Source organism: Megascapheus bottae, chromosome 17 (genome assembly GCF_031878675.1).
Source record: "Megascapheus bottae isolate mThoBot1 chromosome 17, mThoBot2.hap1, whole genome shotgun sequence".
Lineage (NCBI taxonomy): Eukaryota > Metazoa > Chordata > Mammalia > Rodentia > Geomyidae > Megascapheus > Megascapheus bottae.
In genome coordinates, this window is record NC_143525.1 from 27,548,738 (window position 1) to 27,564,254 (window position 15,517).

The window sequence follows — 15,517 nt, forward strand, 5'->3', positions numbered from 1 at the left end:
TTTCTTTTCTTTTTTTTTTTTCTTTTTTTGCCAGTCCTGGGCTTGAGCTCAGGGCCTGAGCACTGTCCTTGGACTTTCTCAAGGCTAGAGCTCTACCACTTGAGCCTCAGCACCACTTCCAGCTTTTTTCTATGTATGTGGTACCAAGGAATTGAACCTGGGTCTTCGTGCATGCTAGGCAAATACTCTACCACTAGGCAAACTCCCGGCCTACCCCTCCTATTTCTCTTTCTCTTTCCCTTTTGGTCCACAGAATTCAATGCAGTAAATTATGCTGGTTCTATATATAGTTTTAATATTTCACAAAATTATTCACCTTCTTACTATTTCCCTTTCCCTTTCTCTTTCTACTCCTAAATAGTTCTTTAGTTTGATTCCTATTCTAGGTTTATCCATATAAATAATTATGTATATGGACACATATATGTACATACATGTATATACATGTCTAGTTTACACCTATGAGTAAAAATGCAGATTATGTTGTATTGTACCAATCCTAGAATTTGAACTCAGGGCCTGGGCACTGTTCCCAAGTTTTTTTGCTCAAGGCTGGTGCTCTATTACTTTTAGCTTTTGGCAATTAATTGGAAATAAGAGTCCCATAGATTTTTCTTCCCAAAGCTGGTTTTGAATCGTGATCCTCATATCTCAACTTCCTGAGTGGCTAGGATTACAAGGATGAGCCACCAGCGCCAGCCCAGAATCCTATTTTTTAATTGTTAAGTGTGCAACAAGAAGTTGCGGGCGCTCTGGCTCAAAGGGTAGGGCTGTAGCTTTGAGCTGAAGAGCTCAGGGACAGCACCCAGGCCCAGAGTCCAAGTCCCACAATTGACAAAAAAAAAAAGAGTATGCAACATAAAATTCACCATGTTCAGATATCCAGTTCAGTGATACTGAGTACATTCACCTTGCTCTATGACTTAAACCTGAATCATAATTCCTGAATCCTAAGTGAAACTGAAACCAGTTTAATTTTCATTTGATAAAATCCTTATGTGCTGTCATCTGCCACTCTGGTGATAGAAAAGTACAAACCAGTCATATGCCAGTGGCTTATGCCTGTAATCCCAGCTACTCGGGAAGCTGGGATATGAGGATCATGGTTCAAAGCTAAGCCAGGGCAGGAAAGTCTGTGAGTCTCATCTTCAATTAATCACTGGAAAACCAGAAGTGGTGCTGTGATTCAAAGTGGTAGAGCTAGCCTTGAGCTAGCTCTTGAGCTAAAAAAAAAAAAAGCTCAGGGACAATGTCTAGCCCCTGAGTTCAAGTCCCGTGACTGATGTGAGAGAGAGAGGGAGAGGGAGGGGGGGGGAGTTTTAGTCCTGGGCACTGTTCTTGAGCTATTTGTTCAAGCTCGCACACTACCACTTAGGCTATACGTCTGGCTTTTTTTGGTGCTTAATTAGAGATGAGTCTCATGGACTTTCCTGCCTGGGCTGGCTTTGAACTGTGATCCTCAGATCTCAGTGTTTGAGGTGCTAGGATTACAAGTTTGGATCACTGGCCTCTGGCTTCCATGCACGTGTGTGTGTGTGTGTGTGTGTGTGTGTGTGTGTGTGTGTGTAAAATATAATTTTTTTTTACTATTAAGGGCTTGTACAGAGCTATCGCCATTTCACAATTCAGGTAATATGTACATTTCTCTTTTGTACAATGTCACTCCTTCCTTCGCTTTCCCCCACTATTGGTACTTTTTAAAAAGAACTTTGAAATGGTGTTTTAGGCCGAAGGAGCCAATTGGTTCCTCGAACTCAGTTGTTTCACCACAGTGACTGACTATAGACCTTGAGGTGACCCTGTTCTTTCTTTAACACCATAGCACCTAATTAGCACTAGCAGTATCAAAGGCAGCAGTGACTGCTGTCAACTCAGGACAGAAGCCTTCCTTGCAAATCAAGGTCTGTTGACTCTATCTCCTTAGCATTTCTAGTACATCCATTTCTTTGTATCATCCCTGGCCTGCATTATGATAGCAGCTCCCAACTGCTCTTCCTGCCTTTTTCTAGCCTCCATGTAGCTACACGCATCCTATATGGAAGATCTGTTTCTCCCAGCCTGAAAGTGCTAGCTGGCCCTCAGGATGAAGTTCACACTCTTGACATAATCCCCAACATCTTCTATGATATTACACCACCTCATACCTTGCGCCAACCACTCTCTCTTCCTCACAGATTTTCCTGCCTCACTGCATCCTTTTGTCTGCTTAGTCCTTCATACTCCCTGCTACATGTGCTCATGCCATCCCAGCTCTCCTGAGGCACCTCCTTGCCATGTTCACACAGTACTGTGTGTGCCCCCAATCCTGTTTACCACGACAAGTGTATACCTTCTGTGTTGTCATCTTCCCTGATTAGTATGGTTTATTCTGTGTATCTGAAACAAAGCAGTATCTCTGAGTGAGTGTTGTTGTACATGAGAGGCTTGCTTGCTCTAAGCTGGGTTCTCTCTCTGTGCTGGGGCTAGCTTGTTCTTCGGTGTTAGGTCTGAGGCACTAAAGGTTGCTAGATCCCACCAAGACTATGAAGATTATCAATTGAAAACTGAGAAAAAGTCAGTTGACACTATAACCCTAACTACTCAGGAGACGAGATCATCAGTAGAGGTTTGTAGCCAACTCAAGCAGAAATACTTCCCAAGACTCCATTTTGTTAACCAGGAAAAAGCCTGGTTAGAGGTGTGGCGTAAGTGGTAGAGTACCAGCAGTAAGCAAAAGAACTGAGTAAATGTGAGGCCTTGAAGTTCAAGCCATGGCACTAGCACACACACACACACACACACACACACACACACATACGCACGCACGCACGCACGCACACATCATGATAAGGAATAGAAGAAAACAGCAGCAAATGGTAATAGTGAACACCTATTCCAGCACTTGGGAGGCTGAGGGAGGAAGATTGTAAGTTTAAGGGCCAGTGTGGACAACATGGCAAAACTGTCTCAAAATAGAAAGGGGGTATTGGCTTTGGGAGGCAGTCTTTTATCCTTTTAAAACTTATAAAATTAGACTGGGTCATGTTGGATCCTATATTCTGAGTTCATCAGCCGGTCACCCAGGCCAGTAAACCTAGACTGGCAAGTGCAATTCATTACTGGAAGTATACACTCAAGGCATCTCCTTTGCTTCTCCTTGCTCTAGATAGTACAGTGCCCTGGGCCAGTGAGCTTTGGAAAGCTGTGTAATGGCTGGGGAGGTCTCTTAGACTGTCCTGGACCTGGTTGGGTGGTGGAGCAAGTTTGGGGTGACAGTCAACCTGAGGTGTCAGGCCCTGCCAAGTGGCTTCTCACAGAGTAACCTATTTATCTCATGGGAATTTGTCTGTCACTTCCCACAGAAAAGGCTGGAGGAATGGTCTGAAGAAGATGATATTAAACACTATTCTTTCCTTTCTTTCTCTCACTACTTCTTTTTTTTTCCCCCTACAGCAAAGTACCTGCTTTTGTTCGCATGCTGGCCCCAGAGGGAGCCTTGAATATACACGAGAAAGCATGGAATGCCTACCCTTACTGCAGAACTGGTGAGCACAGGCTCAGCTAAAAGCTGGATAGACCAAGGTGTACAGTGGACCCAGGGATGGGGTGCATGAGGGCTTTATGTCCCACTATCCCTTTTCAGATTAAACCAGAGAAGGGATGAATGAGCCATCAAAATAGGTGAGGACAGTTGGGTGCCTGTGGCTCCTGCTTATAATCCTAACTATTCAGGAGGATGATATCTGAGGATAATGGTTCAAAGTCAGCCCAGGAAGGAAAGCTCATGAGCTTTCTCAAGGGCTAGAGCTCCACCAGTTGAGCCACAGCACCGGCTTTTTCTATGTATGTGGTACCGATGAATTGATCCTGGGCTTTCATGCATGCTAGGCAAGCAGCATTCTACCACTAGGCCAAAACTCCCAGCGCCATAAGATTCTTACCTCAGAAAAATCTACTCAGAAAAATCTGGAAGTGGCACCTGTGGTTCAAGTGATAGTCCTGAGAAAAAAGAAACTCGAGGACAGCACTCAGGCCCAGAGTGCAAGCCCTAAAAAATAAATCAGAATCAACCCCCCTGGTTTAAGGAGAGTATAGTAATTTTCATTGTTGTTTTTTGTTTTTATTTTATTTTATTTTTTGCCAGTCCTGGGCTTGAGCTCAGGGCCTGAGCACTGTCCCTGAATTTTCTCAAGGCTAGGGCTCTACCACTTGAGCCACAGCACCACTTCTGGCTTTTTGCTATGTATGTGGTACCGAGGAATCGAACCCAGGCCTTCCTGCATGCTAGGCAAGCACTCTACCACTAGGCCAAACTCCGGCCCCGTGTTTAATTATTTTTATTTTTGCCAGTCCTGGGGCTTGAACTCAGGGCCTGGGTACTGTCCTTGGGCTTTCTCAAGGCTAGAGTTCTACCACCTTAGACACAGAACCACTTCCAGCTTTTTCTGTGTATGCCATACCAAGGAATTGAACCCAGGGCTTCATGTATGCTAAGCAAACACTACCACTAAGCTATAGTCCTGGTCCTTTTTTTTTTTTTTGTATATTTTGTTTTATTAATTATACAAATAATGTTCTAAACTGAGCATGGTGGTTCACACCTGTAATCCTAGCTACTCAGGAGGCTGAGATCTGAGGATCGTAATTCAAAGCCAGCCTGGGCACTAAAAAAAATCTGTGGGGCCGGGAGTTTGACCTAGTGATAGAGTGCTTGCCTTGCATGCATGAAGATCCGGGTTCAATTCCTCGGTACCACATACATAGAAAAAAGCTGGAAGTGGTGCTGAGGCCCAAGTGGTAGAGCTCTAGCCTTGAGAAAGTCCAAGGACAGTGCTCAGACCCTAAGCTCAAGCCTAAGACTGGCCAAAAAAAAAAAAAAAGTCTGTGAGACTCTTATCTCAAATTCACCAGTAGAAAACTGGAAGTGGGGCTGTGGCTCAAGGGGTGGGGCAGTAGCCTTGAGCTGAAGAGCTCAGGGACAGCACCAGGCCCAGAGTTGAAGCCTCACAACCAACCAAAAACAAAACAAAAACCCCAAAATGTTCTATTCATGTTTGTTGTAAAATAAATTTTAAAAATCGGGCTGAGAATTTGGCCTAGTGGTAGAGTGCTTGCCTAGCATGCACGAAGACCCTGGTTCGATTCCTTGGTACCACATACTTAGAAAAAGCCAGCAGAGTGCTGAGGCTCAAGTGGTAGAGTTCTAACCTTGAGAAAAATAAATCCAAGGACAGTGCTCAGGCCCTGAGCTTAAGCCCAGGACTGGCAAAAAAAAAAAAAAAAAAAATCACCTATGATTTATCTCTGGATAGACACTTAATATTTTAGTATATTCTTTGTAGTCCTTTTTGGGTCTGGGCACTATCCTAGTTTTTTCACTCAAGAGTTGCATTCTACCAGTTGAGCCACAGCTCCACGTATATGTGTATATTGTGTGTGTGTGTGTGTGTGTGTGTGTGTGTGTGTGTGTGTGTGTGTGTGTGTGTGCTAATCCTGAGACTTGAACTCAGGGCCTGGGCATTCTCTCTGAGTTTTTGCTCAAGGCTTTTGTTCTACCACTTGAGCCACAGCTCCACTTCTGGCTTTTTTTTTTTGGTATCTAATTGGAGATCAGAGTCTCGTGAGCTTTCTTTCCCACGTTGGCTTTGAACCAGAATCCTCAGATCTCAGACTCCTAAATAGCCAAGAATACAGGCATGAGCTACCAGTGTCTGTCTCCAACTCTTTTTTGTTTTGTTTTACTAGTCATGGATCTTAAATTCAGGGCCTGGCTGCTGTCCCTGAGCTCTTCAGCTTTCCTGCCCAGGCTGTCTTTGAACTGCAGTCCTCAGATCTCAGTCTCCTGAGTAGCTAAGATTACAGGCATGAGGTACTAGCCCCCAGCCCATGAAACTCATATGTAATTAATCAATATAAAGCCAGAACTGGATTCATGACTCAAATGTCAAAGTGCAGTTGAATAAGAACATGAAGCTCTGAGTTCAAGCCCCAGTTCTAGCATTAAAAAAAATTTTTAAAAAAAGTAACTGACGCCTAGGGATTTAGGAGACAATCATAGGAAAAAGGCCTAGACACTAAGCACAGTTAGTAAGAGTCACTGATGTTGAGAAAATTGAAATAAACCCAAGTCTTTAAGGGCAAAAAACTTAGAAACAGCTATCCTTCAAGTATGTTGTATATACATGGAAGGTAAAAGGCAGCGTCTCCAGTGAAGTGTGGAGTGGTTGTCATTGTTGTAGGTTCTGTAACCATGCCTTACGTGGAACCAGCATGTTCTGTAGTTGAGGGACGAGGTAGAATACGTTTCTTAATCTTGGCTACTCTCCTGTGTGGAATTTCTAGAAAGGGAAGGAGGAAAGGAAAGGAAAAGAAAGGAAGAGAAGGAAAAGTTTGACACTCTACACCAAACTTTCTGCTCTAGTATAGCTATTATGGCATTCCTTTTGAGTAGTTTACATAGCATTGCAAGATCCACTCCTAGATAGGAGTGGACCTCTTGAGCCCAAGCTAACACTGACTTGACTTATAGGACAGGGAAGTCCTAGAGGTCTCTGAAGTGGGTGATCTTTTTCCCATCAACCTGCATATGTTGATGCTGTCTGGCTCAGGGATCCTTCTGCAAGCCTCTGCTTACTTGCTTTATTTTTGGACCTGGTATATCCTGGATTGTATCTAATAAGGACATAATCCTTAGATGTGGAACCCAGGTGATCCTAACCCTATGGACTTTGGCAATGCTTAAAGTCATTGCTTTCTTCAGCTGTAGATAGAACTAGTATATAGCAATTAAGGTTTTAATGCTGTAACTGAAATCACAAACCTCACTATTTTTTTTTTTTGTCATGGGCTTGAACTCTGGGCCTGAGCACTGTCCCTGAGTCCTTCAGCTCAAAGCTACTACCCTACTCCTTGGCCCGGGCATTGTCCCTGAGCTCTTCATCTTAAGGCTACTGCCCTCCCCCATGAGCCATAGCACCACTTCTGCTTTTCTAGTGGTTAACTGGAGATAAGAATCTTACAGTCTTTAGTACCCAGGCTGGCTTTGAACTGTGATCCTCAGATCTCAGCCTCCTGAGTAGCTAGGATTACAGGTATGAGCCACCTCACCCAGCTAACCTCACTATATTTTTTTTTTGACAGTCCTGGCTTGAACTCAGGACCTGAGCACTGTCCTTGGGCTTTCTCAAAGCTAGAGCTCTACCACTTCCGGCTTTTTCAATGTATGTGGTATTGAGGAAAGACCTGGGTCTTTGGGCATGCTAGGCAAGCACTCTTACAACTAGGCCAAACTCCCAAGCCCCCTGAGTTTATATTGAAATGTAAAATTATGAATGAAATGAGATGTCTCTGTTCACTGAACAGAGCATTCTTTTCTGGGGGGGTGGGGGAGTGCCAACTGTGGGACTTGTACTCTGGGCCTGGGCACTGTCCCTGAGTTCTTCAGCTCAAGGATAGCCCTCTACCACTTGAGCCACAGAGCCACTTCCAGTTTTCTGGTGGTTAATTGGAGATAGAGTCTCATGGACTTTAGTGCCTGGGCTGGCTTTGAACCACGATCCTCAGATCTCAGCCTCCTGAGTAGCTAAGGATTACAGCCACCAGCGCCCAGCCAGAACATTCTTTCTTTGTGAATTCTACATGGGAAACCAAATTGCAATTAAAACTACCAATGGATAGTGAAAAATGTCCACTTGGCTAAGTTGATCAGGTTCTTGTGAATATTGATTAGTCCCTATAGAGGCCAGACTAGGAGAGAAGTTCTTAGACATAGTGGATTCAGAATACTAGGTTAATTGGAGAAGTTTATTGCTAGTTGTCATCAGACAGGGCCTGACACCACCATCTCCACTCTAGGGGTAGAGGTGTATTCCTATGACAGTGGGATAGAACTTCTGCCAAATTGGCCTTCCCTGTGATACATATGGCACCTATCATTTCTTTTTCTTCTAAAATGGTTTTCTCAAACTGCTAATTGGGCAGTTGTTTCAATTATAGCCCTTTAGTTAAAATCTTAATCTGGTGTTTCTTTCCAAGTGTCTCTCATTAGATTGGGGAAATTATTAATAAGTTGTCTTCTTCTTTTCTTCCTCCTCCTCCTCCTCTTCCTTCTTTTTTCTTTCTGCTGGGACTAAGGCTTGAACTCAGCCTGAGCACTGTTCCCAGCTGGCTTCAAACCGCAATCCTGAATAGCTTCCTGAGTAGCTAGGATTACAGGATAAGCCACCAGCGCCCAGTGACAAGTCTTTTTTCTGCAATAGTGGCCTGTAACTCCCTGTGTCTCAACTTTTCCTCATTTGAGTTCCAGAGGTCACCTTAATTTCACATTTGCAGTGGTGGAGTTTGTTGGCTCCATGTACTCCAAATTCAGGAGAGTGGTGTCCATCAGAAACTGAAATACTTCCCAAATTCAAAGGATATAGAATGAAATAGGCATTGTCAGAAGGGAGCTAGTCTGTCCCCAGTGACATGAGAGCTTCAGTCATTTTCTCTGATAAATAATTGAACTATGCTTTCCGAGGGGTCCCATTACAGTGAGCAGGAGTGCAAGAGAGGGAGATATTTGGTTACAGTGAGAGGAAGGATGCCACCAGCAAATAAGAGTGCCTGGCTCAGAGTGCCCTGCTTTGTGTTCTTCGAGGTAGAAATGGAGGCGGAGGTGCAGGTGTGCTCTTACCACAGAGTGATAGGCCATGTGCCTCAGCTGATCAAGGAGAATCTCAAGAAGCCCATACCCTAAGTCCAGATTTGATATTTCAAGACTTTCATATGAGTAAAACTTGAGGTACTTGTTGCATTGAAGCACTCTTAAATCTCTGGGGCCTGGAGGTGAGAGTGCAATAAGCTGTGGGAAGTAGAGAATATTCATTATGTATGGTCCCAGGGGATGGGGAAACAGGGATTTATTTGTTCTTATTAACCTTTTTCTCTCTTCTTTTCATGTCCTTGCCTTGGAGCAGTTATTACAGTAAGTATTTTCAGTGGGGTTGAAATGATAAGGAGAGGAGAACTCAGAATGTAACCATGTTAGAGGTCCTGGATATTTTCTACTTTCCCTGGATGTGATGTGTGGAGTCATTGAAGCTTAGAATTTTCGATCCTAATGAGGAGCTTGTTAGTCTGCTGTGGCTTTTAGGGCATTAGGGTACAGAATGAACTGAGAGTTTCTTTCTGCCCGCCTTAGGTCTTGACTACTCAGGGCTGACGAGAAATTGTAGTTCAGCAACCTTATGGTTGGCAACCTGTTGGCTCCTGTGAGCATTGATCCTTGGCAAAATTGTGAAGTCAACAGATATTTTGTCTATGACTGTCCCCTTTGTTATTGCCCTCGCATGCCACCCTTCAGCGTACTCACCCAAATGCCTTGCCCTTTCTGGAAAACTAATTTCTGCTAAGGGGATAATGGGTTGAATTCCTCCTTTGAGTAGCTCCAGTGTTTTGGGTGTTCTTTTCTTCTTACAGTTGTTCCAATTATAAAGAGCTCTAAGACCAATCATTAGCATGAAGGGGGTTGCCTTTGCAAAAGGCTAGTTCGGAGAAAATCTTTCTCTGCTCTTTGCACATTATGGATTAACCATTAGTACCCTTTGAATAAAGCAGTATGGAAGAGTGACTAATACATGGATTCTAAAATCATACCGACCTATTTCTGACCAAGTTCTGTATAGATTTCTGTGGCCTTGGACAAGTCACCTAACCCTTTTGAAATTCACTTTCTTCATCTATAAAGTGAGAGTGATTGTACAGACCTCACATGCTAGAATGATCATTATTCCATTTGGGTTAATGTGAACTTAAAATACTGTGAGCATCCAGTCAAGTTAACTTGTCAGGCTTGCAAATGGAGTCTCCCACTACTCAGGACCCCCAGTAATGGAGATAGATACTCTCTAGCTATGAGGTGACTATAAGGTATTTTTATTTCAGAATGAGTACATGAAAGAAGACTTTCTGATTAAAATTGAAACCTGGCACAAACCAGATCTTGGCACCCAAGAGAATGTAAGTAGTACTTTCCAACAGCCCAAGAATTCCTAGTACCAGGGCAGGATCTGAAGATCTGTCCTGTTGTTTCTCCTTCCTGTAGTTTCTCTCTCCCCATTGAAGGGCCCTCTCTATGGTCTTCCTTTGCCCAGGCAGGAAAGCAGTGTCCTCTAATCCTGCTAAGATGAGATTGCCCTGTCTCTAACTGTAAAATGTGGTTTTCAAAATTCCTAACTGGGCCTTCCCTATGGTGATAAGATTGGTCTAAAATGCAGTTCTTGGGGCCTGGAGTTTCACCTAGTGGTAGAGTGCTTGCCTAGCATGCATGGCATTCTGGGTTCAATTCCTCAGTACCACATCCACTGAAAAAAGCCAGAAGTGGTGCTGTGGCTCAAGTGGTAGAGTTCTAGCCTTGAGGAAAGCCAAAGGACAGTGCTCAGGCCCTGAGCTCAAAGCCTCAGGACTGGCAAAAAAAAATCCATAAAATGCAGTTCTTGACACAGAAGCAGCGTTTTGGTTTGGTTTTAGTTTTGGGTGTCAGTTTGGGGCTTGAACTCAGGACCTCATGCTTTTTCTATCTACTCACAGCTGGCCCTCTACCATTTGAGCCACGCCTCTAATTCCAGCTTTTTTGCTGGTTAATTGGAGATAATAGTCTTTCAAATTTGTCTGCCCTGTTGACTTCAAACTTTTTCTTTCTGAGTCCTTAGGACTATAGCCATCACTCATCAGTGCCCACCAGGAAGCAGCGTCTTTTAAAGTTTTATTGCTATTATTTAGGTTTGTAAAGAGAGGTTACCACTTAACAATTCAAGTACTATATACATTTCTCTTCTGGACAGTGTTGCCCTTCCTTTGAAGAAGCAGTAATTTTTTTTTTTTTGTCGGTTGTGGGACTTGAACTGTGAGCCTGGATGCTGCCCCTGAGCTCTTCAGCTCAAGGCTGCCTCCTTACCCCGTGAGCCACAATGCCCTATAGTACTACTTCTGGTTTTCTGATGGTTAAGTGGAGATAAGAGTCTCACGGACTTTAGTGCCCAAGCTGGCTTTGAACCACAACCCTCAGATCTCAGTCTCCTGAGTAGCTAGGATTACAGGTGTGAGCCACCATGCCTGGCTTTTTTTTTTTTTTCCCCCCTGGTCCTGGGGCTGATCTCTGGGCCTGGGACTATCCCTAAGCAACTTTTGCTCAAGGCAAGTGCTCTACCACTTGAGTTACAGCAACACTTCTAGCCTTTTTGAGATGAGTCTCATGGACTTTCCTGCCCTGGCTGACTTTGAACCTTTATCCTCACATCTCAGGCTCCTTAGTAGCTAGGATTACAGGGTGAGCCACTGGTGCCCAACTTGAAGAAGCAATATTTTTAAAACATTAAAAAAATTGCAGTAATTTTCCAGATTTAAAATCTATTTATCTTTGACCTCAGCAGTCCCATATCTAAGGATTTATTAAGTTGTTTTCCCACATATGTGAATTAACATATACTGAGTAATGAATTCAGCATTCTTTGCATTACCAAAGACTAACAACAGGGGCCGGGAGTTTGGCCTAGTGGTTAAAGTGCTTGCCTAGCATGCATGAAGACCCGGGTTCGATTCCTCGGTACCACATACATAGAAAAAAGCCGGAAGTGGTGCTGAGGCTCAAGTGGTAGAGCTCTAGCCTTGAGAAAGTCCAAGAACAGTGCTCAGGCCCTGAGCTCAAGCCCAGGACTGGCAAAAAAAAAAAAGACTAAAAACAATTTAAGAGCTTGTGAGTAGACATCATTAAATAATCGTGAGGCTAAGTAGTTGTATAGCAGCAATTTCATTAAAAAGAGCCAGTTGAGCTGGGTGCTGGTAGCTCATGCCTATACACCTAGCTACTCAGTAGGCTGAGATCTGAGGGTAAAAGTTTGAAGCCAGCCCAGGCAGGAAGTCCATGAGATTCTTACCTCCAACTAACCATCTAAAAACCAGAAGTGGAGTTGTAGCTCAAAGTAGTAGAGTCCTATCTTTAAACAAAAGAGGACAGGAATAGTGCCTAGGCCCTGAGTTTAAGCTCCACAACTAACATCAATAAAAAATAGATCTAGTTGGAAATAGTAGTTACAAAACATTGCCTGGTAAAAAGAGGACAAGCAGGAGGGAGAGTTCCTCTTCATTGTATCCTTTTGTACATTTTGAATTGGTGTCAAAACTTTATATCATGTGCAAATTCATCCTGATCAAATAACATCAGGTCGGCAATATTTGCTCTTTACTAAAGGACCCAGTGGAAACCATAGGTGCTTTAGGGAGCCATGGGGTGTGTTGACCTGCAGGTTAGAACAGCCTGAAAAATCAGTTTTCTTTCTCAAGTTTATGCCTACTTAAAGTACAGTCTTCCATTCTTTTAGATAATTTTGTAGGGATGGACTCCATATTATAAATTCTTGGGACTGGAAGTATTTCAGATTTCAGTTTTTGGAACTCAATTTTTCAAAACTGAGTGTATCCAAACAGGAAGATAAGGAGGGGGCCTCAAGTATAAATCTGAAATGATTTTTCATATATACCTTATATGCAAAGCTTCAAATTAGTATTTTTAGGATGCCTGCATTGTTACTGTAACCTATTTCAGGAGAAAAGGCAGAAAAAAGTTTCAAGAGGGCTGGAGACATGACTCAAGTGGTAGAGTATCAGCCAAGCAAGGCAAACTGAACAAGCTTCCTTAAGGCCCTGAGTTCAAGATCCAGTACTGATCAGGGTGGGGGAAAGTGTCAGGTTTTCCCTTTTTGTTTTTGTCAGTGGTGATTTGGTTGGTTGCTTATATGTGGTGTTAGGGATCAAATCCAAACCCAAGCCTTGTGCATGCTAAGAAAGTGCTTTAGTACTGAGCTACATCCCCAGCTCTGTAACCCTTTGCTAGTGGGAATATCACTTCTATGACTATGGGAAGGTGCTGAGAGCTCACAAAACCTGCCTATGTACAAGTGGTCTCCCTTCTTCCTACAGGTGCATAAACTGGAGCCTGAGGCATGGAAACATGTGGAAGCCATATACATAGACATTGCAGATCGAAGCCAAGTACTTAGCAAGGTAGGAACTAAACATGTGGATTCAAAGAGGACTTTCTTTGTGGTTTTAGATGGGGTCTCACTACATAGCCCAGGTTGGCCTAAAAATCATTATAGCCTAGACTAGCCTCAACTTCACTGTCCTCTTTCCTCCACTCCCCAGAAATTTCTTCTAAATGTTAGAGAACAGACAATTATATTTAACATAGCTTGAAAGAAATAGTGTGTGTTGATATCTATCAATCTATAGATCGGCCAGTCAATTGATCATTCTGAGGACTGAACCCAGGGCTTTGTCAGCTCTTTTTTTTCTCTTCTCTTTCTTTCTTCCTTCCTTCCTTTCTTCTTTCTTTCTTTTTTGTCAGTTTTGGGACTTGAACTCAGAACCTAGGCATAGTCTCTGAGCTTTTTCACTCAAGGCTAGCACTGTACCACTTGTAGCCACATTGTCACTTATGGTTTTCTGGTGGTTAATTGGAGATAAGAGTCTCAGTAATTTTTCTTATTCAGACTAGCTTTAAACAATGTTCCTCAGATCTCAGATGTTTAGGTAACTAGGGTTATAAGTGTGAGCCACCAGCATTTGGCCCAGCTCTTTTTATTTTTTATTTTTTTAGTTTTCCAGTCCTGAGAACTGAACTCAGGGCCAGGGCACTGTCTTTAGATACTTTTTGCTCTAGGCTAGTGCTCTGCCACTTGTGCCACAATACCACTTCCAGCTTTTTCTGTGTATGTGGTACCAAGGAATCGAACATAGGGTTTTTTGCATGCTAGGCAAGCACTCTGCCACTGTGCCATGCTCCTGGTACTTTATATTTCAAAAGACTAGAAGAAAGACATTTGAATGGCATATGTTTGGAGCTGGAGGTGTTACTCAAGTGGTAGAGCAAGCATCCCAGCAAGACAGTCTAGCCAGAGAGAGGCCTTGAGTTCAAACCCTAGAACTGCTCAAAAAAGGAAAAAGTGTAGCTGTGGCTCAAGGAGTAGGGCAGTAGCCTTGAGCTGAAGACAATGACAATGGACAATGACCAAGTCCAGAGTTCAAGTCCCAGGACAAAAAAAAAAAAAAAAAGAAAAAAGATGTTAGATGGGTGAAGAGATAGATAAGTTTAATCTGATTTAAGCATTACACAATAACCAAAAGATCTATCCATATATATATATATATATATATATATATATTATTTTTGTTTTTATATCCTAGTTAAGATTAATTTAAAGTTAAAAAATAAACTTAGGGCCAGGAGTTTGGCTTAGTGGTAGAGTGCTTGCCTAACATGCATGAAGACCCAGGTTTGACTCCTCAGTACCACATACATAGAAAAAAAGCCAGAAGTGGTGCTGTGGCTCAAGTGGTAGAGCTCTAGCCTTGAGAAAAACCCAAGGACAGCGCTCAGGCCCTGAGCCCAAACCCAGGACTGGCGAAAAACAAATAATTAACCACTAGGAAAAAAAACTGGAAGCGGTGCTGTGGCTCAAGGGGTAGGGCAGTAACTTTGAGCTGAAGTGCTTGGGGACAGCGCCCAGGCCCAGAGTTCAAGCCCCATGACTGACCAAAAAAAAAAAAAAGAAATTTGGATTCTCACCCAGATTAACAATCTCTGTCTTAAAAACACTGAAAATAGGAGCTTGCCAAGACAGTATTTCATATTTATAAAACTAAAAACAGGGCCGGGAATGTGGCCAGTGGTAGGATGCTTGCCTAGCATGCACAGAGCCCTGGGTTCAATTCCCTGGAACCATATAAAGCCAGAAGTGGCGCTGTGGCTCTAGTGGCAGAGTACTAGCCTTGAGCAAAAAGTGTCCAAGGACAGTGCCCAGGCCCTGAGTTCAAGTTCCAGGACTAGCCAAAAAAAAAAAAAAAAAAACTGGCAGAGAAACTCACAAAGAAACTCTTCCTTGAGGCGAATATAAACAGTTCTTTAACTTGTTAATAACATTTGTCCATATTTGCAGTGCTCTAGCAGCATGAAGAAGTGGTGTGAAATGCACTTTAACAAAAATCTGTTCTCTTTCCTTTTTCCTCTTCCTCTCCTTTCCCCTCTCTCCTCTAACCCCTGTCCCAAACTCTCAGGATTACAAGGCAGAAGAAGATCCAGCAAAATTTAAATCTATGAAAACAGGGCGAGGACCCTTGGGCCCAAATTGGAAGGTGCAGTTCACACACTTACCACCAGAGGGTCGGGCACTATATGGGTGGGCCTCTCTCAGGAGGAGGAAGGAATGGCTGGGGCTAGGCTAAGGAACAACCTGAGTTCTTTCCTCTTAGTTACCAACCTGCCTCTGGGTATGTTTCCAATGCAGCAAGAACTTGTAAATCAGAAAGACTGCCCATATATGTGTGCATACAAACTGGTTACTGTCAAGTTCAAGTGGTGGGGCCTGCAGAACAAAGTGGAAAACTTTATACATAAGGTAAATGAGCAGGTCTTTCTTCAGGGTGGGGGTGGGAGTGGTGAGGGTTTGAGTCAACGAGAGATCATACAACTATGTGACTTGTACCTATAGTTGCTAGCATA

At 43.2% G+C, this 15,517-nt stretch overlaps 1 protein-coding gene across 1 annotated transcript in view; it reads left to right on the plus strand.

The window, feature by feature from the left end:
• Positions 1-15,517, plus strand: part of Pitpna (phosphatidylinositol transfer protein alpha) — a 36,190-nt gene that overhangs the window by 10,619 nt on the left and 10,054 nt on the right. Inside the window, exons 4-9 of the mRNA XM_090350467.1 lie at positions 3,433-3,524; positions 8,937-8,944; positions 9,904-9,978; positions 12,937-13,020; positions 15,073-15,150; positions 15,303-15,413. Of these exons, the coding sequence (XP_090206593.1) occupies positions 3,433-3,524; positions 8,937-8,944; positions 9,904-9,978; positions 12,937-13,020; positions 15,073-15,150; positions 15,303-15,413 (448 nt within the window). The remainder of the gene's footprint in view (positions 1-3,432; positions 3,525-8,936; positions 8,945-9,903; positions 9,979-12,936; positions 13,021-15,072; positions 15,151-15,302; positions 15,414-15,517) is intronic.